This window comes from Zophobas morio, unplaced genomic scaffold (assembly GCF_036711695.1).
Source record: "Zophobas morio isolate AGI-343-1 ecotype UQ-CSIRO unplaced genomic scaffold, CSIRO_AGI_Zmor_V1 ptg000006l, whole genome shotgun sequence".
NCBI lineage: Eukaryota > Metazoa > Arthropoda > Insecta > Coleoptera > Tenebrionidae > Zophobas > Zophobas morio.
Window position 1 is genome coordinate 1,090,354 of NW_026972111.1, and position 15,425 is coordinate 1,105,778.

Sequence of the window (15,425 nt, forward strand, 5' to 3'; positions counted from 1 at the left end):
AATTGACAATCAAAATATCGAAAAATCCAAATCTCCTTAAATCGAGAAATCAAAAATCTTAAAATTTCCAAAATTGAAAAATTGAGAGATTGAAAGATCCAAAGAACGAGAAATCGAAAAGTGATGAAGTCGAAAAATCGAAAAATAGAGAAATCGACAAACAAAAGTTAAAAGTTGAAAAATTGGAAAAGCGGAAAAATCAAAAAACGAAAACCGAAATAGACCAAAATAGAAAATTGAAAAAATGATAAATCGAAAATTTGAAAAACAGAACATCTAAAACCAGGAAGTCGAAAAATCGAAAGATTAAGAAATATTGAATAATTAAAATACCAAGAGACTGAAAAATCTAAAATTTAAAAATCCAAAAATTGAAAAATCGAAAAAGTAAAAAGGTAGACACATCGAAAAATCCAGAGGTCAAAAATAGAAAAGCCGAAGAATTGAAATATTGAAAAATCCTGAAACTGAAATATCTAAAAACTGAAAAATCGAAAAATCAAAAAAGTGAAGTCGAAAAATAGAAAACCTTAAAAAATCGAAAAATTGAAAAATCAGAAACCTGAAAAATCATAAAATTAAAGAATTGAAGAACAGGAAAATCGAAACACTCGAAGGTCAAGAAATGGGAAAATCAAAACATCGATTAATTGAAAAATCGAAAAACTGAGAGTTTATAAAAGTCAAATTTGGAAAATTAAAAAATCGAAAATTTCACAAAATGACAATTGAAAAACAGAAAATCTAAAATTTAATCGAAGAATCGAAATATTGAAAAATCCCAAAACTGAAATATCGAAAAACTGAAAAATGAAAGAAAAACTAAAAATGGGAAACTAAATCGGGAAATCAAAACATTGAAAAATCAAAAAATTTAAAACGACAATTGAAAACAGAAAATCTAAAACCGGGAAATCGAGAACCCGAAAGATTAAGCAATCGAAAAAGTAAAAAAATCGACACATCGAAAACTCCAGAAACCAAAAATCGAAAAGTAGAAGAATAAAAATATTGAAAAATTCCAAAACTGAAAAATGGAAAACCTGGAAAATCTGAAAACTGAAATATCCATAAACTGAGACCCTAAAAAGTCGAAAAATTGAGCAATAAAAAAATCCAAAAAATGAAGCCGAAAAATTGAAACCTTAAAAAAAATCTCAAAAACCTGAAAAATTGAAGAATTGAAGAACAGGAAAATCGAAACTTTCGAAAGTCAAGAAATGTGAAAATCAAAACATCGATTAATTGAAAAATCGAAAATTTTAAAAACGACAATTGAAAAACAGGAAATCTAAAACCGGCAAATCGAAAAATCTATTGATTAAGAAATCAAAACATTTGAAAAATTCGAAAACTTGAAAAACTGAAATATCGAAGAACTGAAATGAAAAATCGAGAAAAAGAAAAATCTAAAATTTTAAATATTGAAAAATTATAATATCAAAAAACCGATAAATCTAAAATTTAAAAATTAAAAAATTGAAAAAACGACAATTGAAAAACAGAAAATCTAAAACCGGGAAGTCAAAAAATCGAAAGATTAAGAAATCGAAACATTTGAAAAATTGAAATGTGGAAGAGCTGAAATGAAAAATCGAGAAATCTAAAATTTAAAAATCGAAAAAGGAAAAATTCGACACATCGAAAAATCCAGAAGTCAAAAATGGAAAAGTCGAAGAATCGAAATATTGAAAAATCCCAAAACTGAAATATCGAAAAACTGAAAAATGAAAAAAATCTAAAAATGGGAAACTAAATCGGGAAATCAAAACATTGAAAAATCGAAAAATTTAAAACGACAATTGAAAACAGAAAATCTAAAACCGGGAAGTCGAAAAATCGAAAGATTAAGCAATCAAAAAATTGAAAAATCGAAAAAGTAAAAAAATCGACACCTCAAAAACTCCAAAAGCCAAAAATCGAAAAGTCGAAGAATCAAAATATTGAAAAATCCCAAAACTGAAATATCGAAAAACTAAAAAAGGGAAAACCTAAAAAATCCGAAAACTGAAATATCCAAGAGCTGAAAATATAAAAAGTCGAAAAATTAAGCAATAGAAAAATCCAAAAAGTGAAGTCGAAAAATTGAAACCTTAAAAAAATTAAAAAATTAAAAATCAAAAACCTGAAAAGTCGAAAAATTAAAGAATTGAAGAACAGGAATATCGAAACCTCGAAAGTCAAGAAATGGGAAAATCAAAACATCGATTAGTTGAAAAATCGAAAATTTGAAAAAACGACAATTGAACAACAGAAAATCTAAAACGGGGAAGTCGAAAAATCAAAAGACTAAGAAATCATTTGAAAAATTCGAAAACTTGAAAAACTGAAATATCGAAGAGCTGAAATGAAAAATCGGAGAAATCGAAAAATCTAAAATTTTAAATATTGAAAAATTAAAATACCAAAAAAACTGAGAAATCTTAAATTTAAAAATTGAGAAAGTAAAAAGTCGACACATCGAAAAATCCAGAAATCAAAAATGAAAAATTTGAAGAACAGAAATACTGAAAAATCCCAAAACTCAAATATCGAAAAACTGCAAAATCCCAAAACTGAGAATCTAAAGAATCGAAAAATTGAGAAATCGAAAAATAAAAAAAGTGAAGTCGAAATATCGAAACCTTAAAAAAATCGAAAAATTGAAAAATCAAAAACCTGCAAAATCGTAAGATCGCAAAATTGAATAATAAATAAACTGAAAAATCTCAAAACTGAAATGTCCAAAAACTGAGAAATTAAAAAATTGAAAAATTGAGAAATCGAAAAATCAAAAAAGTGAAGTTGAAAAATCGAAACCTGAAAAAAATTGAAAAACCAAAAAACCTGAAAAATCAATTAATTGAAAAATCAACAAATAAAGAGTATAAAAGTAAAAAATTGAAAAATCGAAATATTTAAAAATCGTAAAATTGAAGAGAAAAACTGAAAACCGAGAAATTGAAAAATTGAGAAATTGTAAAATCCAAAAATTGAAAAATAAATAGGAGTAAACTGAAAAGTCCCCAAACTAAAATTCGAAAAACTGAGACTCCGAAAGTTGAAACAGCAGAAATTATGGTCGAAACCGGTTAGGCTTATAAATCAAATCGTTTCCGAACGCTTAGAGTCGACATTGGCCTGACTGCGCTCTGGTCCGCAGATCAAACAAGTTCTCAGACGACGAACTGTACTCGAAAAATTGAGAGTTTATGAAAGTCAAATTTGAAAAATTAAAAAATCGAAAAGTTGACAAAATCGCAATTGAAAAACAGAAAATCTAAAACTGGGAAGTCGAAAAATCAAAAGATTAAGAAATCGAAACATTTGAAAAATTCGAAAACTTGGAAAAAATTGAAATATCGAAGAACTGAAATGAAAAATCCAGAAATCGAAAAATCTAATAAAAAAAATCGAAAATTTAATCGAAGAATCGAAATATTGAAAAATTCCAAAACTGAAATATCGAAAAACTGAAAAATTAAAGAAAAACTAAAAATGGGAAACTAAATCGGGAAATCAAAACATTGAAAAATCAAAAAATTTAAAACGACAATTGAAAACAGAAAATCTAAAACCGGGAAATCGAAAACCCGAAAGATTAAGCAATCGAAAAAGTAAAAAAATCGACACATCGAAAACTCCAGAAACCAAAAATCGAAAAGTAGAAGAATAAAAACCAAGATGGATGCCAATAGTAGTAGTCAGTCCGGTTCGTCTGCACAAATCTGCAGAAAATGTAAATCAAAAGTTGTCAGTGCATTAAAATGTATATCGTGTGATAATGTGTACCACCTTAGTTGTGCCAAGAGTGTATCTTATATAAAGATTTTGGACAATAAGTCTCTAGTTTGCTGTGATAAAGTGAAAATGTCTCCTGTTGTGTGCGAGGATTCTGAGTTTTTTGAAGCAATGGAACAAATGTGTGGTCCTGAGAAAAAGGTTGATATTGTTGTTTTCAATTATATTATTAAACAAAAAGACGAAATTATAAAGGAGCTAAGGGATCGTGTAAAAACGCAAAGTGAGATGATAGACATTTTGATAAAAAGTTCGAACAACTTGGGAGGCTCCACTCATTGTAATTTATCATCAATGGACGCTTTTTCGAGTAAGTTAATGAATAAAAACGTGAGTGGTGTGGAAGCAAGAAAAGTGGTAAACAAATGTGAACCTGAAATACGGAACACTATTATTAATCCTAATACGAATTTATGTAATGAAGTTGATCTAAAAAATTCTTCAGACAATGGTAAAAATCCTTCTGAGCAGGTGGAAACAGGTGATACTTTAAAACGTCGGCCGAAAGTAAGTAAGTTAATTATTGGCTCAGCAGATATAGCTTCTAGTTCAGGTTCGTCAGATTTGTCATCGAGTGATCATGATTTCATAGCTGTTACCAGAAAAAAAAGCAGTCACATACGAGGTAAACGCCAAATATTCTCGGCCTGATATATTTGCGATTGCTCGTCGGGAAATTTGTACAACTCATAAAAGACTAGAAGGTCCCCGCAGTATGTGTGTAAAATTTCAAGCCCCACTGCCCATTAGTTTTGATACATTTGAGGAGTAACATTTGAAAAATTATGGACTCATCATGCCTGTTTAAAATTGAAAATCGAACGGCAATAAAATTCTTATCAAAAGATGGAATTGCTCTAAAGGGTATTAAGGACAGGATGGTTTTTGTGTTTGCTGAAGCTTGTCCTTCACATTTTACTAAAAAAAAATGATCACAGTTATTTCACATGGGGTAAGAAACCCTTGAAGACGAACCAATCTTCCAAAAAAATCATGGCCACAATTTTTTGGGACTGTAAAGGCATGTTGTTGATTAATTTTAAAGGATGAAATACTACTGTCAACGCTACATATTATGCTTACTTACTGCATAAATTAGGAGACCGTATTTGGGAAAAAAGGCCGAGAAAATTAACAAGAGGCGTTCGATTGCTTCATGAAAATGCGCTCGTTCATACCGCATGTCTTTCTCAAGCTGCTATAGGGGCCTGTGACTTCGAGTAACTTGATCATCCACCCTACAGTACTGACTTAGCTTCGAACGATTATTAACTGTTCTCTAAGATAAAAAACGACTTGCAGGGAAAACGTTTTGGACGGATAAAGAGGTGCAAACGGCAGTACTACATCATTTTAGTGATAAAGATTCAAATAATTTTTTTAAACGCATAGAGCTGTTAGTTGAACGTAGTTTTGAATGTATTGAAGTTAACAGAGATTATGTTGAAATATAAATATTTAATTTTTTTCCATCAGGTCTCTTTCTTTGTTAGGCCGAGAATATTTGGCGCTTACCTCGTACATATTACAAGAGTAAACCCTAATGTTGATGTAAACAAGATCACTGATTATATCAAATTTAAGTTAAAATCCCATGAAGAAGTGCTGAAAAGTGAACGTCTTCCTGACTTTAAGCTTATTAAATTGGACTCTAAATTTCCTGAGTTATATAGTTCTTTCAAACTTACTATCGATTTTGTATATCAAAATGATATTCTGGCTGCATCTTTTTGGCCCAAGGGTGTAGCGGTAAGGAAGTTCTTTCAAGCGAAATCCATGCATTTTCGGCAAAATCAGGTAACATTAGAAAACACTTAGACATATTCTATCAAAATACACGTGGTCTTAGGACAAAAATTAGTGAATTTAACTCTAGTGTATTGTGCAGTGATCATGAAGTAATCGCTCTAACTGAAACGTGGTTGGTTGACAATATTTTTAATAATGAACTTTTTGATGATAGATATGTGGTTTACCGGAAAGATCGATCTCCGGTAGTTACTGCCAAATCAAGAGGTGGTGGTGTTTTGTTGGCCGTAAACAAAGATATCCCCTCTCGTGAACTTATTATTGATGTAGAAAATCGTGAAGAACTCTGGGTTTTATTAAGCTTAGCTAATTTAAATCTTATGTTATGTGTTGTGTATTTTCCACCTGGTTATTGGTTATACGAAGATTATATAAGTCATGTTGACACTGTAGTATCTCTCTCCTCTGCTTATTTTGATCATTGCATTTGTATAATTGGTGATTTTAATCTTCCAAATTTAAATTGGTCATATGACTCAAACCATGACTATCTGGTACCGACAAATGCAATATCGTCAACTGATATATATATTTGTGATAATTTTGCGGAAATGAATGTCCAACAGTATAATTCCATATCTAACTCTTATAACTCCTTATTGGATTTATGTTTTTGTAATACTAGATTAGATATAAACAAATGTAATTCTCTTGTTTCTGAAGATTCTTATCATCCAGCGTTGGTTATCCGACTCCTTGATTTGTTTATTGATTATTTAAAAAATGATGTTTCTCCTAGATTTTTCTATGAATTTGGAAATGCTCCATATGAGCTAACCCATTTAAGTCTTATAGATTGGTCACAAATGAACGCGATGGAAAAGTTGTCGGATGCTATATATTTTTTTTACTCTAAAATAAATTCATTAATTCTTGAGTATGTTCCTTATAAAGTAAAATCATGTTCAAATGGGGGAAACTTTCCTTTGTGGATAGATAAACAAACAAAATTATTGATTTTTGAAAAAAAGAATGCTCATAAGAGGTATAAAAAGAGTAACCTTTATTCGGACTATTTAAAATTTTGTAATTTAAGAACCATATGCAAAAAAGCACTTACTTCTTGCCGAAAGAGATATATACTTAATATAGAAAAAAATATTTGCTCAAATAGCAAGTATTTTTGGAATTTTATAAATTCAAATCGTTTAAATCATAATGGTTTTCCCAGTACAATGTATTATAATAATAAAAATGAAACTTCCATTCAGGGTATTGTAAATCTTTTTGCTGAATTCTTTCAAGAAGTGTATGTTTCTAGTTCAAATCACAAAAAATCTGTTAACATCATGAAATCTGTTTTGGATCTAAATGATATATTTATTTCAGATGAAATTATTTTAGACAAATTATTAAAATTGAAATCTTCAAATGCATCTAGTCCGGATGGGATTCCTGCTAGTTTTGTTAAAAATTGTGCTCAAAATCTTTGCTTTCCGCTAAATATATTATTTACAAAATCTATCTATGAAGGTGAGGTTCCCGACATTTGGAAATTATCATTTCTTAAGCCTATTTTTAAAAAAGGATGTAAGAGTGATGTATCAAATTATAGAGGTGTTTCTATTGCGTCACCTATAGCTAAAATATTAGATAACATAGTAACAGATTCTTTCTCTTATCATGTTAAGCAATTTATAGTAAACGAGCAGCATGGGTTCCTAAAAGGCCGTTCCACTGAAACAAATTTATTTGTGTTTACTGATTTTATTGTAAATAATTTAGAGTTAGGTAAGGAAGTTGATTGTATTTTTACTGACATGAAAAAGGCATTTGATCGGGTGGATATAACATTGCTTCTGGTAAAACTGTCTGAGCTCGGTATTGGAAATCCTTTATTAAATTGGTTAAGTTCATTCTTGAATGACAGAAAACAAGTAGTCGTTATAAAAGAAGTAAAATCTTGTAATATAAACGTAACGTCTGGTGTTCCCCAAGGATCACATTTGGGTCCAGTTTTGTTTTCTTTATTTATAAATGATGTAATAAATGTTGTTAAACACAGCAATATTTTACTTTTTGCCGATGACATAAAAATATTTCGATTGATTTCTAGTACGGGTGATTGCAGTTATCTTCAATCTGATTTGGATAGATTCTATAATTGGTGTATAAATAATAAGATAGAATTAAGCATTTCAAAATGTAACAGTATTAGATTTAGCAAGAAATTAGAGACAAATTTATTTGATTATTTTATTTCGAATTACAAGTTAAATCATGTTTGCCAGATTCGTGATTTAGGTGTGATTCTTGACTCAAGACTACTCTACTCTGTTCATATTAATGAAATTATTTTAAAAGCTAACAAATTATTAGGTTTCATTATACGTAGTTGCAAAGAATTCAGTGATGTTCGCCCGTTGTTAATCTTATTTAATTCATTAGTTCGCCCTATTGTCGAATATTGCTGTGTCATATGGTGTCCTTTTTATCAAGTGTTTATTAATAGATTAGAAAATATTCAAAAAAAGTTTGTGAGATTTTTGTGCTTCAAATTTAATGTGTTATATTCTAGAGTAAATTACTTAAATATTCTTATTTATTTTGGTCTATGGCCATTAGAATTACGTAGGTTAATGTTTGATGTGTTTTTTTGTTTTAAAATTTTAAATTCTTTGATTACGTGTCCACCTTTGTTGGAATTATTCTCATTGTATGTTCCACAACGAAATGTAAGATCTACTCATCTGCTGAGCATTCCATTCCATCGCACTTTGTATGGTAGGGAATCAGCTCGTAGCAGGATCAGTAAAAGTACCTTAACACTAAGAGATATTGTTATTGTGGGTGTCCCTTTTGTATCGTTTAAACGTAACTTGAAAAATGTTCTGTTAGATAAAGTACATATGTAATTTCTCCATTTATAATTGTTAGTTTATTGACATTTGTAAAAGGTACAACAATACCGTTAATAAAGTACATACATACATAAAAATATTGAAAAATCCCAAAACTGAAAAATGGAAAACCTGGAAAATCTGAAAACTGAAATATCCAAAAACTGAGACCCTAAAAAGTCGAAAAATTGAGCAATAAAAAAATCCAAAAAGTGAAGCCGAAAAATTGAAACCTTAAAAAAAAACTCAAAAACCTGAAAAATTGAAGAACTGAAGAACAGGAAAATCGAAACTCTCGAAAGTCAAGAAATGTGAAAATCAAAACATCGATTAATTGAACAATCGAAAATTTTAAAAACGACAATTGAAAAACAGGAAATCTAAAACCGGGAAATCGAAAAATCGATTGACTAAGAAATCAAAACATTTGAAAAATTCGAAAACTTAAAAAACTGAAATATCGAAGAACTGAAATGAGAATTCGAGAAATGGAAAAATCTAAAATTTTAAATATTGAAAAATTAAAATATCAAAAAACCGATAAATCTAAAATTTAAAAATTAAAAAATTGAAAAAACGACAATTGAAAAACAGAAAATCTAAAACCGGGAAGTCAAAAAATCGAAAGATTAAGAAATCGAAACATTTGAAAAATTGAAATGTGGAAGAGCTGAAATGAAAAATCGAGAAATCTAAAATTTAAAAATCGAAAAAGGAAAAATTCGACACATCGAAAAATCCAGAAGTCAAAAATGGAAAAGTCGAAGAATCGAAATACTGAAAAATCCCAAAACTGAAATATCGAAAAACTGAAAAATGAAAAAAATCTAAAAATGGGAAACTAAATCGGGAAATCAAAACATTGAAAAATCGAAAAATTTAAAACGACAATTGAAAACAGAAAATCTAAAACCGGGAAGACGAAAAATCGAAAGATTAAGCAATCAAAAATTGAAAAATCGAAAAAGTAAAAAAATCGACACCTCAAAAACTCCAGAAGCCAAAAATCGAAAAGTCGAAGAATCAAAATATTGAAAAATCCCAAAACTGAAATATCGAAAAACTAAAAAAGGGAAAACCTAAAAAATCCGAAAACTGAAATATCCAAGAGCTGAAAATATAAAAAGTCGAAAAATTAAGCAATAGAAAAATTCGAAAAGTGAAGTCGAAAAATTGAAACCTTAAAAAAATTAAACAATAAAAAATCAAAAATCTGAAAAGTCGAAAAATTAAAGAATTGAAGAACAGGAATATCGAAACCTCTAAAGTCAAGAAATGGGAAAATCAAATCATCGATTAATTGAAAAATCGAAAAATTGAAAAATCGAAAATTTGAAAAAACGACAATTGAACAACAGAAAATCTAAAACCGGGAAGTCGAAAAATCAAAAGATTAAGAAATCAAAACATTTGAAAAATTCGAAAACTTGAAAAACTGAAATATCGAAGAGCTGAAATGAAAAATCGAGAAATCGAAAAATCTAAAATTTTAAATATTGAAAAATTAAAATACCAAAAAAACTGAGAAATCTTAAATTTAAAAATCGAGAAAGTAAAAATCGACACATCGAAAAATCCAGAAGTCAAAAATGAAAAAGTCGAAGAACAGAAATATTGAAAAATCCCAAAACTCAAATATCGAAAAAGTGAAAAATCCCAAAACTGAGAATCTAAAGAATCGAAAAATTGAGAAATCGAAAAATAAAAAAAGTGAACTCGAAATATCGAAACCTTAAAAAAATCGAAAAATTGAAAAATCAAAAACCTGTAAAATCGTAAGATCGAAAAATTTAATAATAAGTAAACTGAAAAATCCCAAAACTGAAATGTCCAAAACTGAGAAATTAAAAAATTGAAAAATTGAGAAATTGAAAAATCAAAAAAGTGAAGTTGAAAAATCGAAACCTGAAAAAAAATAGAAAAATTGAAAAACCAAAAAAAAAGTAAAAAATTGAAAAATCGAAATATTTAAAAATCGTAAAATTGAAGAGAAAAACTGAAAACCGAGAAATTGAAAAATTGAGAAATTGTAAAATCCAAAAATTGAAAAATAAATAGGAGTAAACTGAAAAGTCCCCAAACTAAAATTCGAAAAACTGAGAATTCGAAAGTTGAAACAGCAGAAATTATGGTCGAAACCGGTTAGGATGTGTATCAGATCACGGATCATGGCTTATAAATCAAATCGTTTCCGAACGCTTAGAGTCGACATTGGCCTGACTGCGCCCTGGTCCGTAGATCAAACAAGTTCTCAGACGACGAACTGTACTCGAAAAATTGAGAGTTTATGAAAGTCAAATTTGAAAAATTAAAAAATCGAAAATTTGACAAAACGCAATTGAAAAACAGAAAATCTAAAACTGGGAAATCGAAAAATCAAAAGATTAAGAAATCGAAACATTTGAAAAATTCGAAAACTTGGAAAAAATTGAAATATCGAAGAACTGAAATGAAAAATCCAGAAATCGAAAAATCTAATAAAAAAAATCGAAAATTTAATCGAAGAATCGAAATACTGAAAAATTTCCAAACTGAAATATCGAAAAACTGAAAAATGAAAGAAAAACTAAAAATGGGAAACTAAATCGGTAAATCAAAACATTGAAAAATCAAAAAATTTAAAACGACAATTGAAAACAGAAAATCTAAAACCGGGAAATCGAAAACCCGAAAGATTAAGCAATCGAAAAAGTAAAAAAATCGACACATCGAAAACTCCAGAAACCAAAAATCGAAAAGTAGAAGAATAAAAATATTGAAAAATCCCAAAACTGAAAAATGGAAAACCTGGAAAATCTGAAAACTGAAATATCCAAAAACTGAGACCCTAAAAAGTCGAAAAATTGAGCAATAAAAAAATCCAAAAAGTGAAGCCGAAAAATTGAAACCTTAAAAAAAATCTCAAAAACCTGAAAAATTGAAGAATTGAAGAACAGGAATATCGAAACTCTCGAAAGTCAAGAAATGTGAAAATCAAAACATCGATTAATTGAAAAATCGAAAATTTTAAAAACGACAATTGAAAAACAGAAAATCTAAAACCGGGAAATCGAAAAATCTATTGATTAAGAAATCAAAACATTTGAAAAATTCGAAAACTTGATAAACTGAAATGAAAAATCGAGAAATGGAAAAATCTAAAATTTTAAATATTGAAAAATTAAAATATCAAAAAACCGATAAATTTAAAATTTAAAAATTAAAAAATTGAAAAAACTACAATTGAAAAACAGAAAATCTAAAACCGGGAAGTCAAAAAATCGAAAGATTTGAAAAATTGAAATGTGGAAGAGCTGAAATGAAAAATCGAGAAATCTAAAATTTAAAAATCGAAAAAGGAAAAATTCGACACATCGAAAAATCCAGAAGTCAAAAACGGAAAAGTCGAAGAATCGAAATATTGAAAAATCCCAAAACTGAAATATCGAAAAACTGAAAAATGAAAGAAAAACTAAAACTGGGAAACTAAATCGGGAAATCAAAACATTGAAAAATCGAAAAATTTAAAACGACAATTGAAAACAGAAAATCTAAAACCGGGAAGTCGAAAAATCGAAAGATTAAGAAATCGAAAAATTGAAAAATCGAAAAAGTAAAAAAATCGACACATCGAAAACTCCAGAAGCCAAAAATGGGAAAGTAGAAGAATTAAAATATTGAAAAATCCCAAAACTGAAATATCGAAAAACTGAAAAATGGAAAACCTGAAAAATCCGAAAACTGAAATAGCCAAAAACTGGAGAATCTAAAAAGTCGAAAAATTGGGCAATAAAAAAATCCAAAAAGAAGCTGCAAAAAACCTTAAAAAAATAAAAAAATAAAAAATCGAAAACCTGAAAAATCGAAAACTTAAAGAATTGAAGAACAGGAATATCGAAACCCTCGAAAGTCAACAAATAGGAAAATCAAAACATCGATTAATTGAAAAATCGAAAAATTGACAGTTTATAAACGTCAAATTTGAAAAATTGAAAAATCGAAAATTTGAAAAAACGACAATTGAAAAGCAGAAAATCTAAAACCAGGAAGTCGAAAAATCGAAAGATTAAGAAATCGAAACATTTGAAAAATTGCAATATGGAAGAGATGAAATGAAGAATCGAGAAATCGAACAATCTAAAATTTTAAATATTGAAAAACTAAAACACCAAAAAATTGAGATATCCAAAATTTAAAAATCGAAAAAATAAAAAGTCGACACATCGAAAAATCCAGAAGTCAAAAATGGAAAAGTCGAAGAATCGAAATATTGAAAAATCCCAAAACTGAAATATCGAAAAACTCAAAAATCCCAAAACTGAAACATCCAAAATCCGAGAATCTAAAGAATCGAAAAATTGAAAATCAACAAAGTGAAGTCGAAATATCAAACCTTAAAAAAATCAAAAACCTGCATAATCGTACGATCGAAAAATTGAATAACAAGTAAACTGAAAAATCCCAAAACTGAAATGTCCAAAAACTGAGAAATTAAAAAATTGAAAAGTCGACGAATAAAGAGTTTATAAAAGTCAAAAATTGAAAAATCGAAATGTAAAAATAGTAAAATTGCAGAGAAAATCCGAAAACTGAGAAATTGAAAAATTGTAAAATTCAAAAATAAAATAAATAGGTGTAAACTGAAAAGTCCCCCAACTAAAGCAAGAAATTATGGTCGAAACCGGTTAGGATGTGTATCAAATCACGGATCATGTCTTTAAATCAAGTCGTTTCCGGACGCTTAGAGTCGACATTGGCCTGAGTGCGCTCTGGTCTGTAGATCAAACAAGTTCTCAGACGACGAACTGTAATTCGTGTGACCTGAATTAAAGTGAAGGAAACAGTAAGCAGTTTGTAATATTCTGGTAAATCTAGTGTCAACTTGTCGAAAGTAAAACGCGTCGTTAAAAATATTATGACATATTTTCTAGTTCATTTTATTCCTAGTTAGAACAAACACTGTTGCCAACATAAGTCGAGGAGTCCTCAACCGTCATTTAATTTAAACTATGACGCTCCTCTATGTTCTCTGGTTTAATATCCGAGTCATAGAAAGTGAATATTTAAATGGAATTGAGGTAAATAACACAGAAATATGTGGCAGAAGCGGAGGGCGCGATCCCTTGTCGAGCTGGCGGTCAGGGGAGCGGTCGGGATGACGTGACGTGGCGTGCTGAGTGGCACGTGCTTGCAGATAGAATAGAATTGCCGTCGTGGCGGGAGAACAGCCACAACCAGGAGCCCCAAACTCCGCTCGTGCTACAACGCCCCCTATGGGCATGCCACACCGCATTTCATACAATTTTTGGTGAATATACAAATGTATTGTTAAACTCGTAACAAAAACACAAACCATGTCATAATCACTTTAATAAAAAAGTTTACACCTTCATAGTAAAAAACCCTACTCTTGCCTATCCGCATGTAACTGCGTCGCCCCCAACCTCGACGGATCCTGACTCGGGTAATGAACGGCACTTTTCGCCGCCGCCTCACTAGTGACCGTGCTGGTGCTAGCCGCCGCCGGGGCCGGCACGTACGCCGAGATCTGCGGCGGATTGAAGAAGAACGGGGGCATCGGCGGCGGCCCGAACATAGGCGGCACGATGAGAGACGGCGGCGGCGGCATATTCGGTAACGGAATGTGTCCCGGTTCCAGATTGAAGAAATTATTACTGAGTTCGGGCAACGCCCCTGGTAGCCCCGGCACGGGCTCGTAGGCCTCCAATCCCGGATTAATAGACGGACCGGCGCGGCCTTGCGACCGCCCCCATTTAATAGTCAGCCGCCGCCCCCCTAGTATCAACTTGTTGAAAGTTTTTTCGGCCGCCGTCTCCGCCGCCGCTCTCGTCGTGTACTGGACGAAAGCGCATTGTTGCTTAGGGACTAAGCTCACGGAGCGGATTTCGCCGTATTGGTAGAAGTGGTCCCTAAAATTAAGTTAAGTTGGTACTGGTGTCTATAGACATGACAAACTACAAACCTGATATCCTGCTCTGTGAGGTTGCCTAAATTGCCAATATACAAAGTGGTGATGGTTTTGTCTTCTGGGGGCGGCAGCGCCGGCATGGCGGCGGCCCGTTTCAGTAGTTTGTCGGCTACGGGGTCGTTGACACCGTAATAGCGATCCTTAATATTTTGATCAGCTAGAGGGTCCTCAGGGTCTGTGGGTTTCTCATGTCTGTAGGGGCACTCTTCACCACGTCGGCATTCGCCTTTCACCCAGAAGGAGCACACATGGGGCCTGTTTCGTTTATAGTAGGGGGCTGTGCGTGCAAGACGCATTAACAAGTCATTTGGTTCGTTTAATTTGTTGGTTAAGACACCAGAGTCGGAACGTTGGAGCTATAAAAACCTAATTAAACCCACGTTTATAGAAATTCCAAAACCTACCTCTCTCTCCATGTTTTGTATGTAATACTCTTTATTCACATCGCTCTTGGGCAAGTCGTCTTTCAATTTGAGAGCCGCATCGCGCACTTGTATTGGTAACCCGTATTCCAAGTCTAGGAGGCACGTCTGACAAACATTTTTCAGTTTACTGCAAGTCTGACAAACTTCGGTCTTTTTGAAGCGCATTCGAGCACCGGGGCACCACCGGAATACTGTGAAAGGTCTTGAGCAAATTTTACACTCCTTGCCATATTTTTCTTTAGTCTGGAAGTTCACCCAAGTTTAAATCGCGATTTTATAAGTATTATTTCTTACCATTCGTATGTAGGGGTTGTCGCCTAAGCACGTCTGGCACAAAATCGGAAAATCCTGAAACACAAGCACCCATTAGTGAGGTTAGGTCCTTCGCCCAACTCAAATAACCCACCGCATCCTCCCAGTTCTGCCTATTGTACGTATTCGTGGTTTTGGAAGTGGCCATTGCGATTTAAGTCATCTGCGGGCTTCGGAATCAACCAACAACGCATAAACAACTTTTATAATTCCAACGCTTTGACATTTGACACCGTTTGACAGTAGTGACAACGACAGGTGACATAACGCAGGGTCGCCAACCTGCCGATG

The 15,425-nt window shown here is 31.4% G+C and overlaps 1 protein-coding gene across 1 annotated transcript; it reads right to left on the bottom strand.

The window, feature by feature from the left end:
• Positions 1-13,761: 13,761 nt before the first annotated feature.
• Positions 13,762-15,382, bottom strand: LOC135123284 (pre-mRNA-splicing factor RBM22). The gene is made up of 5 exons (XM_064047798.1): positions 15,229-15,382; positions 15,117-15,170; positions 14,802-15,065; positions 14,392-14,753; positions 13,762-14,338 (listed from the first exon to the last, which is right to left on the bottom strand). Exons 1-5 carry the CDS (start codon positions 15,280-15,282, stop codon positions 13,813-13,815), a joined length of 1,260 nt encoding a protein of 419 aa, XP_063903868.1. The 5' UTR covers positions 15,283-15,382; the 3' UTR covers positions 13,762-13,812.
• Between the last annotated feature and the right edge of the window lie 43 nt (positions 15,383-15,425).

Excerpts from the sequence above, each read along its gene's own strand:
- LOC135123284 (XM_064047798.1), bottom strand. The coding sequence starts at position 15,282 with ATGGCCACTTCCAAAACCACGAATACGTACAATAGGCAGAACTGGGAG. Across the intron at positions 15,066-15,116 it reads ACAACCCCTACATACGAATG|ACTAAAGAAAAATATGGCAA; the intron begins GTAAGAAATAAT and ends GTGAACTTCCAG. Across the intron at positions 14,754-14,801 it reads TACAAAACATGGAGAGAGAG|CTCCAACGTTCCGACTCTGG; the intron begins GTAGGTTTTGGA and ends AGGTTTTTATAG.